This window comes from Paroedura picta, chromosome 1 (assembly GCF_049243985.1).
Source record: "Paroedura picta isolate Pp20150507F chromosome 1, Ppicta_v3.0, whole genome shotgun sequence".
Classification (NCBI taxonomy): domain Eukaryota; kingdom Metazoa; phylum Chordata; class Lepidosauria; order Squamata; family Gekkonidae; genus Paroedura; species Paroedura picta.
In genome coordinates, this window is record NC_135369.1 from 11987704 (window position 1) to 12002539 (window position 14836).

Below are 14836 nucleotides of genomic sequence, written 5' to 3' on the forward strand. Positions count from 1 at the left end.
TTCATCCTTTCTCGGGGGATACCTGGGGGTCTGCAAGGATACCCTGAGGCAGGCCCCTCCCCACAAGCCTACCTGTATCATGTGAAAATGGAGCCCTCTCGGCTTTTTCAGGGGCGGGAGGAGGGACTCTGTTCTTGACATGGAGGGGATGGCATCAGCATCCCATTCTTTGTAAGAGAGGGAGCTCCATAGAAGTTGCTATCGCCTTCGGTCAGTTTGCTTTCAGGTCACTGCAGGGCACTAGCCAAAAAATGCCCTAATAGGTACTTCAGTTTTAATATCAGATTTATTAATGCAGTAAAAAAACAGCAAGGGCACTGATTAGATAGGGATGAGCACAAACCACCTTTTTGTGGTTTGGTTAGTTGCTGAACCACAAATTAATTCATTGGTTTGCAAAATGAACCAATTTGTGTCCATTGGAGAACCCTGCTTTCTGCTCTCTGTCACTTTTGTGGGGAGCAGAAAGCAGGGGAGTTAAATGTCTTGGAGCCTTTTAACCCCCTGCTTTCTTATCCTGTGGCTCAGCTGTTTTTAATGAAGGACAGAATGCAGGAATTTAGATGGGTCCACAAGCTGCCTTAAAATACAATACGTGGAAGGTCATGGCAGCTCTTTAGCTCATGACAAGAAACACCATTAAGGGTATGCTGCATTTGTAGGATTCAACCCTCAGTAGAAATTCAGATTCCCTGAGTTGGAGGAATGTCCTGGCTGTCTGACCAAGGTAGGGAACACGAGATACCTCAGTGGAACTCCTGAGGTGAGCAAGTCAGGGGACAGCTGCCCCTGACGTCTGCTGCATCCAAACATGGAGGTTCTGGCTTTAACATCTGCTTGGTATAGTGGTTAATGAGCAGCAGCCTTTAATCTGGAGAGCCAGGTTTGATTGCCTGCTCTTCGTCCCCATGCAGTCAGCTGAGTGACCTTGAGCTAGTCAGTGCTCTTAGATCTGTCTTTGCAGATCAGTTCTCTTAGAGCTCTCTGCCTTTTCTTCCTCATAGGGCATCTGCTGTGGGGAGAGGAAGGGATAAGTGTGCGTAAGCCACTTTGGAACTCATTTGGGTAATGAAAAGCGGGGTATAAAACAACCAGCTCTTCTCTCTAACTACGATGCCCAGCAGCCACTGCATCTTGGGGACTCCTAAATGAGCGTTTAGAACGCTGGGTCTTCCTGGGTCAGAGCCAAGGACTGTCTGATCCGGGGTTCTCAGTTAGATGCCCTGGGGAAGCTTGCAGGCAGGGTCCAATGGAGAGAGGCATTCCATCTCTTTGCCTGCACAGCGAGGTTACGTTTGGGCTCTCGCAGCTAGCAGCGGCCGATTGATCCGTCAGCTTTATCAAACGAGTTCCAGAAGATGTTATAGCCCTTCCGTCTTCCTGCAGACCTCGTTCCAACACCCAGTGTCCAGACTGCACCACCCCCAACAAAGAAGAACCTGTATGCGGTTCCTGTGGAGATGAGGTGAGCAGAAGAAATAGTGCAGGCCGTCATGCTTGTTGTTGATGTTTTTAGGTGCGAAGTCGTGTCCGACCCATCGCGACCCCATGGACAAGGATCCTCCAGGCCTTCCTGTCCTCTACCATTCCCCGGAGTCCATTTAAGTTTGCACCGACTGCTTCAGTGACTCCATCCAGCCACCTCGTTCTCTGTCGTCCCCTTCTTCTTTTGCCCTCGATCGCTCCCAGCATTAGGCTCTTCTCCAGGGAGTCCTTCCTTCTCATGAGGTGGCCAAAGTATTTGAGTTTCATCTTCAGGATCTGGCCTTCTAAAGAGCAGTCGGGGCTGATCTCCTCTAGGACTGACCGGTTTGTTCGCCTTGCAGTCCAAGGGACTTGCAAGAGTCTTCTCCAGCACCAGAGTTCAAAAGCCTTAATTCTTTGACGCTCGGCCTTCCTTATGGTTCAACTTTCGCAGCCATACATTGCAACTGGGAATACCATGGACAGGTTCCGGTCATGCTGGCATGCTGGCAGTGTTCAAATGTCACAAAGACAGGCTATTAGGGGAGCATCCAAATGTCATGAAAAGAATAGGTGAGCAGGAAGGGTTGTGCCAGTGTTTGTCTCTTGGGGCCCTTCCTTGCATGCCCAGGGAACTGCTGATTGCCGCTCTGGAACGGTAGGTGAATTTCCTCCAGGCCAGGCTGGATTCTGGAGATTTTTGGTGGTGGGAGGATCACTTGGGCATGAAATTGGGGGTCACTGTGGGTGGGCAGGTAGTTGTGGGTGTCCTGCATAGTGCAGGGGGTAGGACTAGATGACCTGGAGGTCCCTGCCAACTCTATGATTCTTTGACATGATTGTCCTTTGCTCTGTTTCTGCTGCTGTCCAGGTGTTCCTTCTTGGTACTGATGTTGCGGGACTGCTTTAAGGACCTGGGCTGGCTGATACCCATTTCCAGGATCTCTGGAGAAGCAGCACTCCTGGTGACCGACACGATGCCCCAGACTCCGTTCTTCTGGGCGATTCACCTCACAGAGGTGGGCTGGGGATGTGATTGAAGTCCACCTGTTCCTTTTCTCCCCACCCCCTTATGTCCCTGTTTATGCTGCTGTTGTTGTTGTTATATTTATTTTCTACCTTATCTTGTGAGACTCAGGGTGGATTACAATCGAGCCAAAAGCAGGCAAAATTGTAGTACAGAAACAGAGATTTAAATTTAGGTGGGTCTTAGTGATCTTAGAGAGAACTGCTCTGTGAGAGCAGCACTATCAGGGCTGTGACTAGGCCAAGTTCGCCCAGCTGGCTGCATGTGGAGGAGGAGCGGGGAATCAAACCCGGCTTGCCAGATTGGAAGCTGCAGCTCTTGACCACAACACCAAGCTGGCTTGCTGTTCTTATTGCACAGAGAACACTTTGGGGTTCCTTTATTTCTCTTGTCCAGTCATCACGTGGGGCCTGGAGATTACCCAGAGATCAGTTCCCCCTGGAGAAACTGGCAGCTTTGGAGGGATGCCTCTGTGGCATTGTAGCCCTCTGAGGTCCAGCCCCTCCCCCAAACCCTGACTCTCCATGCTCTAACCCTAAATCTCCGGGAGTTTCCCAAACCGGGGTTGGCCACTAACTAACCGATTAAAGGCCTGTCTAACCACAGTTTGGTTCACGGACCACGGTTAGCTTTAACTATGGTTTCCCTTGCTGTGTGAACACGAAAGAGAGCCAGTCACCAGGAAAACGGCAGGCAAAAAGCCGGCATTGGAATTCAAGAGGACAGATTTATTGAGTTAATAATCTCAATGTCTTTGTGTTCGCCTCGTCTGGGGACCTAGCAAAATTAGGGATTATGACTTCCATAAACATCTCCTCTTTTATTGCACCATTGGAGTGAAAGCGAGCGCCTGCAAACAAAACGCTGCTTTCCGTAAGCGTATAGCTGAAAATAAGCCCAGGATCTGCCTTTTAACCTGAACCGAGCCTCATACTCCAGTCAAGCGAAACGGATTTCATTTCCTCCCTAATTCCTCAATAGTCTCTTAAATGTAGTCAGTAATCATTCCTCCCAAAAGACTTAGAATTCTGGCACTCAGATCAGTTCTGTCTGTTCTATTCAGCTTCCGAAGGACAAGATACGTTGGTTATAGAATCATAGAATCATAGAATCATAGAGTTGGAAGGGGCCATACAGGCCATCTAGTCCAACCCCCTGCTCAACGCAGGATTAGCCCTAAGCATCCAAGAAAAAGGCTTCTAAAATTCCGTTGCCTTTATATTCAAGCACCAAGGTGGTTAGTCTAGTACAGGGGTAGTCAAACTGCGGCCCTCCAGTTGTCCATGGACTACAGTTCCCAGGAGCCCTTGCCAGTTCGCTGGCAGGGGCTCCTGGGAATTGTAGTCCATGGACATCTGGAGGGCCGCAGTTTGACTACCCCTGGTCTAGTATATTGAAGGTTGGGTGAATGGGCACAGGGCGGAGTAGTGCGTGAAGGAGCTGAAGGTGCCATTGAGGGGTTTCTGTGGAAAATCCAGGCAAGCCCGATCCCATCAGATCCTGGAAGCTAAGCAGCACGAACCCCAGATAGTATTTGGATGAGAGACCCAGATTTGGGTGGTAGAAGTCTAGGGGCCATGGCGTGGAGGCAGACAATGACAGAGCACCGCCAGAGCCAATGTGGTGGTGTGGGTAAGAGCAGCGGCTTCTAATCTGGCGAGCCGGGTTTGGTTCCCCACTCCTCCACATGCAGCCAACTGGGTGACCTTGGGCTCGTCACAGCCCTGTTAGAAGCTGTTCTTACAGAGTAGTTCTTTCAGAGCTCTCCGCCTCCCCTCCAGGGTGTCTGTTGTGGGGAGAGGAAGGGAAGGAGACTGTAAGCCGCTTTGAGACTCCTTCGGGTAGAGAAAAGTGGCCTATAAGAACCAACTCTTCTTCTTCTTCAGTAATCTCAGGGCTCTCTCAGCCTCACCTCCCTCACAGGGGGTCTGTTGTGGGGAGAGGAAGGGAAGGCAACTGTAAGCCGCTTTGAGACTCCTTCAGGTAGAGAAAAGCGGCATATAAGAACCAACTCTTGTTCTTCAATAATCTCAGGGCTCTCTCAGCCTCACATCCCTCACAGGGTGTCTGTTGTGGGGAGAGGAAGGGAAGGCGAATGTAATCCGCTTTGAGACTCCTTTGGGTAGTGAACAGCAGCATATAAGAACCAACTCGTCTTTTTCTTCAGTAATCTCAGGGCTCTCTCAGCCTCACCCACCTCACAGGGTGTCTGTTGTGGGGAGAGGAAGGGAAGGCGAATGTAATCCGCTTTGAGACTCCTTCGGGTAGGGAAAAGCGGCATATAAGAACCAACTCTTCTTCTTCAGTAATCTCAGGGCTCTCTCAGCCTCTCCTCCCTCACAGGAGGTCTGTTGGGGGAGAGGAAAGGAAGGAGGTTGTAAGCTGCTTTGAGATTCCTTTAGGCAGTGAAAAGTGGGGTATAGTCTTCAACTGTCCCTTGCCTGATCTTTTGGCTGCACGACACACATGCTATCAATAATTAATAAGCATGGGTATAAGCGTTTTTAGTGAAAACTGAAATTCAAAGAGCCACCTCCTTTTAGTGTAGTTTTGTGAATGAGTTTTGTGAGGGACGGGAACTTGACTTCTGTCTGCTTTTGTGTCCGAGTGCGTGTCGATTTTCAGTTGGAAATCGCTCTTGCTCCTTTTGTGTTTGTTTTAACTTGAAAATGTAGGAAAACCATCGGAATATGCAGAAGCTGTTCGGCGCTTTAGCAGAAGTGGAATCCCAGATGCCCTTCCTGTCCAAACAGGAAGTCCAGCAAGGGACACGGTGTATGGCAGAGTGCATTCTGGGGGAAGAAGGTGGAGCCTGGAACAGGTGACAGAGATACAAGGAAAGGTTTTCAGTTGGGGTGGGGATTGACCAAGAATGGCTGAGATGGTAGCATGTTCCATCTGGCCCAGCATGCTGTCAACTGCGGTGGACAAGCAGATGTGCTGGGGAGCCCAGAGCAGGGGCAGAGAGCCAAAGCCTTCTCTTGGTGTTTCCTCTTCCACCCCAAACAGCAGCTGTCAAGAAGTACATATCTCTTCTGAATGTTGTGCTTGCCTTTGGGCCTTGACGGAAAGTAAGTCATGAAAGGTTCTGTCTTCCGTGAATTTGCCATCTTGGGAAAGGGAATTAATCTAAGTTCATCGCAGTTGCTGCATCTTATCACAGCAAGTCCCATAAGTTAATTAAGTTTTAAGAACATAAGAAGGTCCCTGCTGGGTCAGACCAGGGAGGGTCCCTCCAGTCCAGCCTCCTGCCTCACACAGGGGCCAGCCAGTCCCTCTGCAGGGCCAGCAACAGGGCAGGGAGGCCGAGGCCTTCCCCTCATAAGGCCACAGGAGAGCCCTGCTGGGTCAGACCAGGGAGGGTCCCTCCAGTCCAGCCTCCTGCCTCACCCAGGGGCCAGCCAGTCCCTCTGCAGGGCCAGCAACAGGGCAGGGAGGCCGAGGCCTTCCCCTCATAAGGCCACAGGAGAGCCCTGCTGGGTCAGACCAGGGAGGGTCCCTCCAGTCCAGCCTCCTGCCTCACCCAGGGGCCAGCCAGTCCCTCTGCAGGGCCAGCAACAGGGCAGGGAGGCCGAGGCCTTCCCCTCATAAGGACACAGGAGAGCCCTGCTGGGTCAGACCAGGGAGGGTCCCTCCAGTCCAGCCTCCTGCCTCACACAGGGGCCAGCCAGTCCCTCTGCAGGGCCAGCAACAGGGCAGGGAGGCCGAGGCCTTCCCCTCCTAAGGACACAGGAGAGCCCTGCTGGCTTTGTCAGAAATGTTTTCTAACAAAATTCTGCCCTCTTTCCAAAGGGTCCTGGGTAGTATACATGTCTCTCCTCTCCTCCTTTGCCATGATACCTAAACAAAACCTCCATGTTCTCAAGCCCTCTACCTTTTGAATTCTGGCCGCTGTGAATGAGCACTGGCCAAGGCTGCTTCCGTCAGGACCTCATTGTGTATCTCCCCAAAGGACCTGTCTGATCCCTCTTGGGGGGCAGGATCCCAAGATAACAGGCAGCTTTTTAGGCTGGTCGGTTCTCTTCCAGGTGCTGGGTTTTGGACAGGGTGGGGGATCTGGCCGTGGTGTTCTTCATGGATTTCGGCCGCTCTGCCACCGTCCCGCTGAATGCTCTGCGGAGGCTGGACAAGGATGACTTCTGGACCATCCAGCCCTTGGCACAGCCGTTCATGCTCCACGAAGGTAGGCAGCTGGGGCAAGGTAAGCTGGTCTCTGCTGGTCCCAATGCAGATAGCAAAACCCACACAATGGGACCTGCCACAAAAGAGAGCCCACATCCAGCCTGCCATGCGTTGGTTGCCAGTTCCGGATCCAGTTTAAGGTGTTGACCTTCAGGGCCATATGTGGTCTGGGCCCAGCATTCCAGAGGGACCGTCGGGACTCCCTGTGCCCCCTCACAGAACATGTGGGTTGAAATAGGTTGGAGGTTCCTGGCTCACAAAAAGAATGCCTGGCATAGACCAGGGCCAGGCTCTTTTCATGCCTTTCCCTGACCTGTGGGAATGAGCTCCCGGAAGAGCTGAGGGCCGTGTTAGAGCTTTCGAAGTTCCATAGGGTTAGTAAAACAGAGGTCTTCCACCAGGTGTTTGGTTGAGACCGGGTGATGGAACTTCAGCTGGGTCCCTCCTCCAAACCCCACGCCACCATGAGCTGTGAGGTGCTGGGAGCTGCCCAATGAGCTACAGGAGGGGGGAAGGTGAAGGTGGGGCGGCTGGGGATTGCATTTGCTTATTTTATGTTACTGTATTTTATTTTGATGTAAACCTCCTTGAGCCAACTGGCCGGGAGTGGCAGTGAACAAATACATACAATTATAAATATAAATAAATAAATGCGTGGGGGTGGGTCTGCCTATATACACAACCCTCGCCTGGTAATTAGGAAAATTTGGAGATTTTTAAACAGAGGCTGGATCTGACGGAGAGGCTGATTCTGGGAAGGTTCAAGGGGGTGGCAGGTGACAGTGGATGAGCGATAGGGTTGTGAGTGTCCTGCACAGTGTGCTTGTTTTAGTGGCCAAAACCTCTCCGGTCCCCGAAAAATCAGCGTAAAATTGTGCTGGAGGATGTTAATGGTGACGGATGGGGGAGGGGAGGATGAGGCAGGGGATAGTGATACTATGAGGAAAAGGTGGGGTGGGGGCTAAGTTGGGGGGGCACACTGTTAGTGGGAGGAGGGGAACAGGGGGGGGCTTGGAGATAAGGCAAGCGATTGGGGTAAGGCAGTGAGGAGGGATTATGGAAGAATGAGGTTAATCTAGAATGGGGGAGGAAAGAAAGGCTGCTAGGAGAATTATACTCCTCTCCATTTATGCCCCCCCCCTTAATGAAAACTCCGCTTGAGGGAAGAGCCTTGAGAAGCCAAAAAGATAACTTGCTTTTCTGTGGCTTTGAGGAGTTGACATTTTGTTGTCACCGTGGAAACCTGATGACTCTTCAGTGCCACCTGCAGGCGAGGCAGGGCAGCACACTTTGAAATTGCTCTCAGCCAAATGTTCGCTCAAATAGTATGGGAAGAAAAGGTCATGAGCCAGTAAGGGGTTGTTCAGAAGGATAATATTCTCCCCCCCCCCCACCCTTTACCCTCTCCTCTCTATATGCTAGCATGGATTCACGGCCTTGGGTGCAATCTTTCCTCCCACTTTTAAAATCCTCTTTCCCTCCAATCCACGGATGCTTTGAAGCTGACCCTGCGTTGAGGGGTTGGACTAGATGGCCTGTATGGCCCCTTCCAACTCTATGATTCTATGATCCTGCGTTGAGCAGGGGGTTGGACTAGATGGCCTGTATGGCCCCTTCCAACTCTATGGTTCTATGGATTCTATGAACTGTGCAGCTCAACATGTAGCCAGTAAGGCTTGGCTTGTGCTGATGTCATTGAGGGCAAGTGATGTCAAGACTGAATATTCCCTTTGTTTGCCCTCACTGACCCTGGAGTCCAGAAGGGAGCGACTCTTAAAAAATAAACCCCAGCAGCCAGTGCTCTCTCAGCTGTTCACAGCCATGCGGCCTGCTCCTGATTCTTATTCTCCTCCCTTCCCCTCTCGAACAAAACAGTGTTAGGGAACTGATGACAGGCTCCCTGCCAAAATAATGAATTCGGGACCCTCAATAAACGGTCTATCAGCCAATGTGCTTCCAGTATCCCCGCCCCCCTCTCCCTAGCAGATTTCTGATAAAACCTTGGCCAGCTGCTGTATACAGATCAATTACTACTAGTCTTCTACCTACTCTGCATTTTTCACATTTATGTTACTGTGTCAAGCATGCAGGAGCACAGATGGTCTTCAGTTCTCTGTCCTGCAACCAGCCTAGGAATAGATTACAACATTCTGGGACTGGCTTATATCTAGAGCTCTTCAAAGAGAACAGCACTCAGAGCTGGACGCAGACAAGGAGCAATTCAGTGCATGAAGAACAGTTCGTTGGCACCTTAAAGACTAGTCTCAACTATGATTCTCAAAACCTTGTACTGAAACTGGAAGAAGTTGGGGGCTCACAAAACTGGGGAGGGGATCCCATCTGCCCCCTTTTACTGAGCCTGGTGCACCTCCATGCCCCACCCTCTTTGAGCCCAGGCAGGCAGCAGCTACTGGGTTTTGGCTATCAGCAGACCCTCACAGGATATTTTTAATAAGGTTTTCAGATTTTTCTGCAATCCTGGAGGCTCCCCAAAGATTGCAGGTAAATACAGCCCCAGTGCATGGATTTAGATATCTGCTGTTAGATATATAGAGGTGGGTATTAGCAGATTCCTTTTTGCCCGGTTTATCCACTATTGTGGACCTCATGGAATAGGCCACGGTTTGAAAACAGTTTGGATTAAGAGTTTAGCTCGGCAGCCCATCAGGTGATACTTGGCCCTGTGAGTCCCTCCAACTTGAAATCAGATTAGTTAACACAGTTAGCTTTTGGCCAGTTGGGGACAGGACCTTTTTGGTGGTTTCATCTTGCTTGCATAAATTCTTCTGCAAGGGCAGGTGGACTGGAGCCACGTAGCCTGTCAGCACCAGATTACGGCTTTTCCTAGAATGTGACGCTGGCTTTAAATTTGATGATTTGTCCGTTTTTGTTGCTTAGTTTGCTGTGTTTTCGCTGCCATGTGGATAAGCAGAAGCTAGGGTTGATGGGCAGAGTAGAAATATTTTAAAAAAAACCCCACTGTGCTTTCTGTTCTGAGCCAAGCCAAGCAGTTTAGCCAAACCAGAATCCTTTCTACCACCACCTTTCCACCACTACCCCCTCGTTTTTTTTCCTGTCTCTTGCAGATTTTTTTCCTCCTCAGAACATGGCCCGTCAAATCTTGGAAGGAAGGGTGGTACAACAGTCACAGATGGAGGTAGGTTGTCACGTAAAGAGCGTCACAGTATTCTGCAGGATGTTTGGTGTTGGATGAGGGGGACAGACAGATGCTACGTAGAAGAAGAAGAAGAAGAGGAGGAGGAGGAGGAGGGAGGAGTTGATTCTTATATGCCGATTTTCCCTACCCGAAGGAGGCTCAAAGTGGCTTACAGTCGCCTTCCCCTTCCTCTCCCCACAACAGACACCCTGTGAGGGAGGGGAGGCTGAGGGAGCTCTGATATCACTGCTCGGTCAGAACAGCTTTATCAGTGCCGTGGTGAGCCCAAGGTCACCCAGCTGGCTGCATGTGGGGGAGTGCAGAATCGAACCTGGCATGCCAGATTAGAAGTCCGCACTCCTAGCCACTACACCAAACGTAGAAGTTGGCTTATCCCCCTTTGCATTTGAGCAACGACATCATGTTCCTGAATTAAAATAGAAGTACCTTGGAGCCAGTATTAGACCGGGCTCTTGTTGGGGGGGGGGGGAGAAAATGTGGCTCAGTGGCAGAGCCCGCGATCCACACGCAGAAGGCCCCGGGCACCAACCTGCACCGTCCAGTTCAGAACAGCAGCTGGCAGAGTTGGGAGGGCCCCTGCCCCAAAACCTGAAATCTGTTGTGAATTGGAGGCACTTCCTCTGCATGATGTGGACCAGTGACTGAGGCAATTCGTGCTTGTAGAGATGCTGTACCTTTGAAACATTTGAATCCTTCGCTTATGTCCGCCTGTGCCGTGGGACCGCATAACCCTTTCACGCACTCAGCGCCATTTAACGGCTTCCTCTGCTGGTTGGCAAGTTGTAAGTTGAGGTCCTGCAAGCTCTCACGCTCCTTGGCCAGTGTCTGAGACATGAGGAAGCATTGCCACATGTAAAGATCAGTACCTTTTTCATTTTAAGAAGAGTTGGCTTTTATACCCTGCTTTTCCCTGCCCGAAGGGATCTCAAGGCAGCTTACAAGCACCTCCCCTTCCTCTACCCACAACAGACCACCTGTGAGGTAGGTGGGGCTGAGAGAACCTTGATATTACTGCCAGGACAATCAGGGCTGTGATGAACCGCAGTTTGCCCAGCTGGCTGCATGTGGAGGAGCGGGGAATCAAACCTGGCTCTTAACCCCTACACCAGGGGTAGTCAACCTGGGGTCCTCCAGATGTCCATGGACTACAATTCCCATGAGCCCCTGCCAGCAAATGCTGGTAGGGGCTCATGGGAATTGTAGTCCATGGACATCTGGAGGACCACAGGTTGACTACCCCTGCCCTACACCACAATTATCATCTTGCTCAACTGTTGAACATTCACAAGTCTGGTCCACGAATATTACCTGTTTGTCCAAAGAAATTTCAGGCAAAAGCTTATTGAGAAGGAGAACACACCTACAAATATTCTTTTCCTCTCAATTTCCTTCACAGAGCCACATCTTGAAGTTCATTACCAAGACTAACTAGGAGAAAGGTCTCCGAAGGATTTCAACTTGGGATCGTGACAAGGGATACTCAATTGCTTGTCATGATGTTTAGTTGTTGTTTTTTTACGTTGAAGGTTCTAGTGGACAGGGTCTCGCACCCAGCTCCCGTATTGAAAGTTTTGATTTGTTTTTCTCCACAATTGTTGAGTGTGTGTGTGTGTGGGGGGGAGTTCTCTGTTGTATTTTATTCACGAACTTACTTCTGTAGAGGTTTAGAACTTAGCCCCAAGTATCCTTTTCTTTAATAAAATTCTTGAAAGTTGCTCAAGGGGGACACGCTCTGCTTTGGACATCTTTTTCTCCCCCCAGAGCCATGAGTTGTCAAACATCTAGAGCAGGGGTGGCCAAACAGTGGCTCTTCAATGTCCATGGACTACAATAACCATGAGCCCTGTCCATGCTGGCAGGGGCTCATGGTCATTGCAGTCCGTGGATATCTGGAGAGCCACCCCTGACCAATGGGGTGGTAGGTTACAGTGGGTGAGTGATTGGGATGTGAGTGTCCTGCATAGTGCAGGGGGTTGGACTAGATGACCCAGGAGGTCCCTTCCCACTCTATGATTCTAGAAGAGATATTTGGATGGAAGACTACCAGGGAAGTTCTATACAAGAGGCAGGCAACGGCAAGACCATCTCTGCTCCGCTCTTGCCTTGAAAAACCTACAGAAGTCCATTGGGACTTGACAGTACATTTCTCCAAGGGGATCTTGAAACCCAGACGGGTTCACTGGGTGGATGTTTCCCAGATGGGTCAAGTGGGTGTCGTTTTCAGCCGGCCTCAGGTTTACATATGATGGCCGAAATCCTAAAGACCTCTCGTATCAGTGTGTGGTGACTGGTTTACTCTCTACATTTGGAGAAGATCCCGGAAGGCAACGGTATTAGAACAGTCAAAAACGAAAGTCGCAAGCAACCCATGCAAGCAGCAGGAACATGGATCATCAAGGCGGACAAGGGAACACAAAGTCGCTTCTTCAGAACCAGAAGTGTAACTTGTACCGGTTACATGGGAAGGCAAGACTTTTCTAATCTTTTTACTGGTGAGAACCCCCCGAAACGTGCTTGAAGCTCTGAGAAACCCCGGAAGTGATGTCAGCAGGCCACACCTCTCTGTCTCGCCCCCAGGAGTGATGTCAGCAAGGCCCTCCCACCGGATGTGACATCACTGTCCAGGGAACAGGGCTGGGGCAGGCATCCGTCACCCGGTTGCCCTCTGCCTCCCCCCCGCCCCCCAATGCATTAAGTTTAAATGCAAGTACTTCCCTCTCTGGACACCAGTCTCTTCTTCAAGCCACAAGCCTGGCCCAGCAAGGGCTTGTATGACCGGGGGCCCTCCCCTTTTCACCCCCTCCAGGCCCATCATTGGCCATTTGGGGAGGAGGGGTGGGTCCATAAAACCATACTGGTCTTTTCACAAATAATTGTTTTATCAGTGAAACCCTTATGGGGCCTGTTGGGAACCCCCTGTTAAGATAGCCTGGGCTGCTTGGTAAATCTTTCGATTCCCATGAGCCCCTGGACTTCTGGAGAGTCACAGTTTGGCTTCCCTAAACACATTTAACCTTCTGCTGTTCAGGAAGCCAATGATTAAAGCGAGGTCCCTGCTGCCTACACGGCTTCCCTGATTTACCATGTTCTTTCCTTTTTGGTGACACTGGAACAGCATCTGCCTCAACAATAAGATGGCTTTTATGCCCTGCTTTTAAATGCCCAAAGGAGTCTCAGAGCAGCTTACAATCACCTATCTCCCCACAACAGACACCCTGTGAGGCAGAGAGCTCTGAGAGAACTGCTCTGAGCAGCTCTAACAGGACTGGGACTGGCCCAAGGTCACTCAGCTGGTTTCCTGTGGAAGAGCGGGGCATCAAGCCTTGCTCAGCAGATTACAAGCTGCTGCTCTTAACCACGACACCGAGCTGGCAGAACCAGCGTGGGCTTTAGACATCGTCGCCTCTGACAGCGGTGTGAACCGTCTTTGCTTTTCCTTAAACTTCAAGGTCCCCAGCACTAAGCAGAGGCAGCCCTGGTTCAGACTTGGATGGGAGACCACCAAAGAAAGGAAGTGTCCCTGTATGGGGACAGGCAACGGCAGAGCCCTTCCGAGCATCTCAGGCCTTGAAACCCAGCAGTGGAGCTGCAGAATGAATGTAACTTCATGGCAACCTGCTTACGTCCACACCAGTAAGGGGCTTTCAAGGGAAGAAGAACAGCAGCTGTTTTTTATACCCCGCTTTTCACTACCCAGAGTTTCAAAGCAGCTTATAATCACTGTCCCTCTCTCGACAACACCCTGTGAGGTGAGGCTCAGAGAGAACTGGGTCTGGCCCCAGGCCACCCAACTGTCTGCCCATGTAGGAATGAGGAATCAAACTTGTTTTTCCAGATTAGAGGTAGCTGCTCTTAACCACTAGATTAAGCTAAGCTCTCCACTGAGAAGCAGAAGTGGCTTGCTATGGCCTTCCCAGCAGCATCTTCCTTTGTGGTCTCCCATCCAAGTGCAAATCCTGCTTGGCTCCTGAGAGCGGGCTACACTGCGTCACCTTCTCCCTCGTAGCACTTGGCAGAAACGCGATTTGGCTGTTCTCAGGCTGAGTCATTTGGGGCCGGAGGTGAAGAACAGAAGGCTGGATCAGGCCAGTGCCCCATCTGAGTCACACAGTGGCTCAAACCTGGTGCCATCAAGAGGTCCTCCAGCAGGGCCAGAACTGGACCAAAAATAGAGCATTACTGCCTCAAATCTAAGAACATTAGAGCAGGGGTCGTCAACCTGTGGTCCTCCAGATGTGCATGGACTACAATTCCCACGAGCCCCTGCCAGCATTCCATGCACATCTGGAGGACCACAGGTTGACTACCCCTGCATTAGAGAATGCATGTTGGTTCAGGCAAGTGACCAGTACAGTCCTATACTCTGTGCCACACAATGGGCAAACCCCTGGTGCTTTCAGGAAGTCCAACAGGGTCAGAACAACCAGAAGCCCTTCCATTCTTGCCCCCCCAAGCACCAAGAAGACAGAGCACCCCTGCCCCAGACAGTATTGCATAAAGACCTTGTGGCTAAGACCCACAAATGGACCTCTGCGCCATATATTCCTCCAGTCCCATCTTGAAGCTGTCGATGCATGTAGCTGCCACCACTCTGAGGCAGTGAATTCCCCGTTAACAGCTCTGAAAGGACAACTTCCTTCACATTGCTCAAAACCTCCTGATCATTAATTCCATGCAGTGCTCACGTTTCCTATTGTAGCAAAGAGCAAAAAGGACTTCTTTCTCCTACCTTCTCTATCCCATGCGTAATTTTGTAAACCTTTTGTCATGTCATTCCTCAGACGCCACACCATGGGTCGGAACGGAGGGAGCACAAGAGCTTTCGTCTAAATCTGCTCAGCTGAGCATTACCAGGCCTCTACCAGGTTTTTTCCCCATAGATCAGTCTTTCTCAACCTGTTTACTGTCGAGAACCCCCCCCCCCCAACGTTCTTCGGGCTTTGAGAAACACCAGAACTGGCACTATCATGCAGAATAGGTTTAGG

The 14836-nt window shown here is 50.7% G+C and overlaps 1 protein-coding gene across 5 annotated transcripts in view; it reads left to right on the top strand.

The window, feature by feature from the left end:
• The window catches only part of TDRD10 (tudor domain containing 10), a 35479-nt gene extending 23905 nt beyond the window's left edge, over window positions 1–11574 (top strand). For all 5 annotated transcript variants that reach the window (XM_077324629.1, XM_077324798.1, XM_077324888.1 and 2 more), the window contains 6 exons: window positions 1387–1465; window positions 2336–2483; window positions 5167–5312; window positions 6520–6674; window positions 9760–9830; window positions 11248–11574. In XM_077324629.1, coding sequence (XP_077180744.1) covers window positions 1387–1465; window positions 2336–2483; window positions 5167–5312; window positions 6520–6674; window positions 9760–9830; window positions 11248–11283 — 635 coding nt within the window. In that variant the 3' untranslated portion in view covers window positions 11284–11574. The remainder of the gene's footprint in view (window positions 1–1386; window positions 1466–2335; window positions 2484–5166; window positions 5313–6519; window positions 6675–9759; window positions 9831–11247) is intronic.
• Window positions 11575–14836: the final 3262 nt, after the last annotated feature.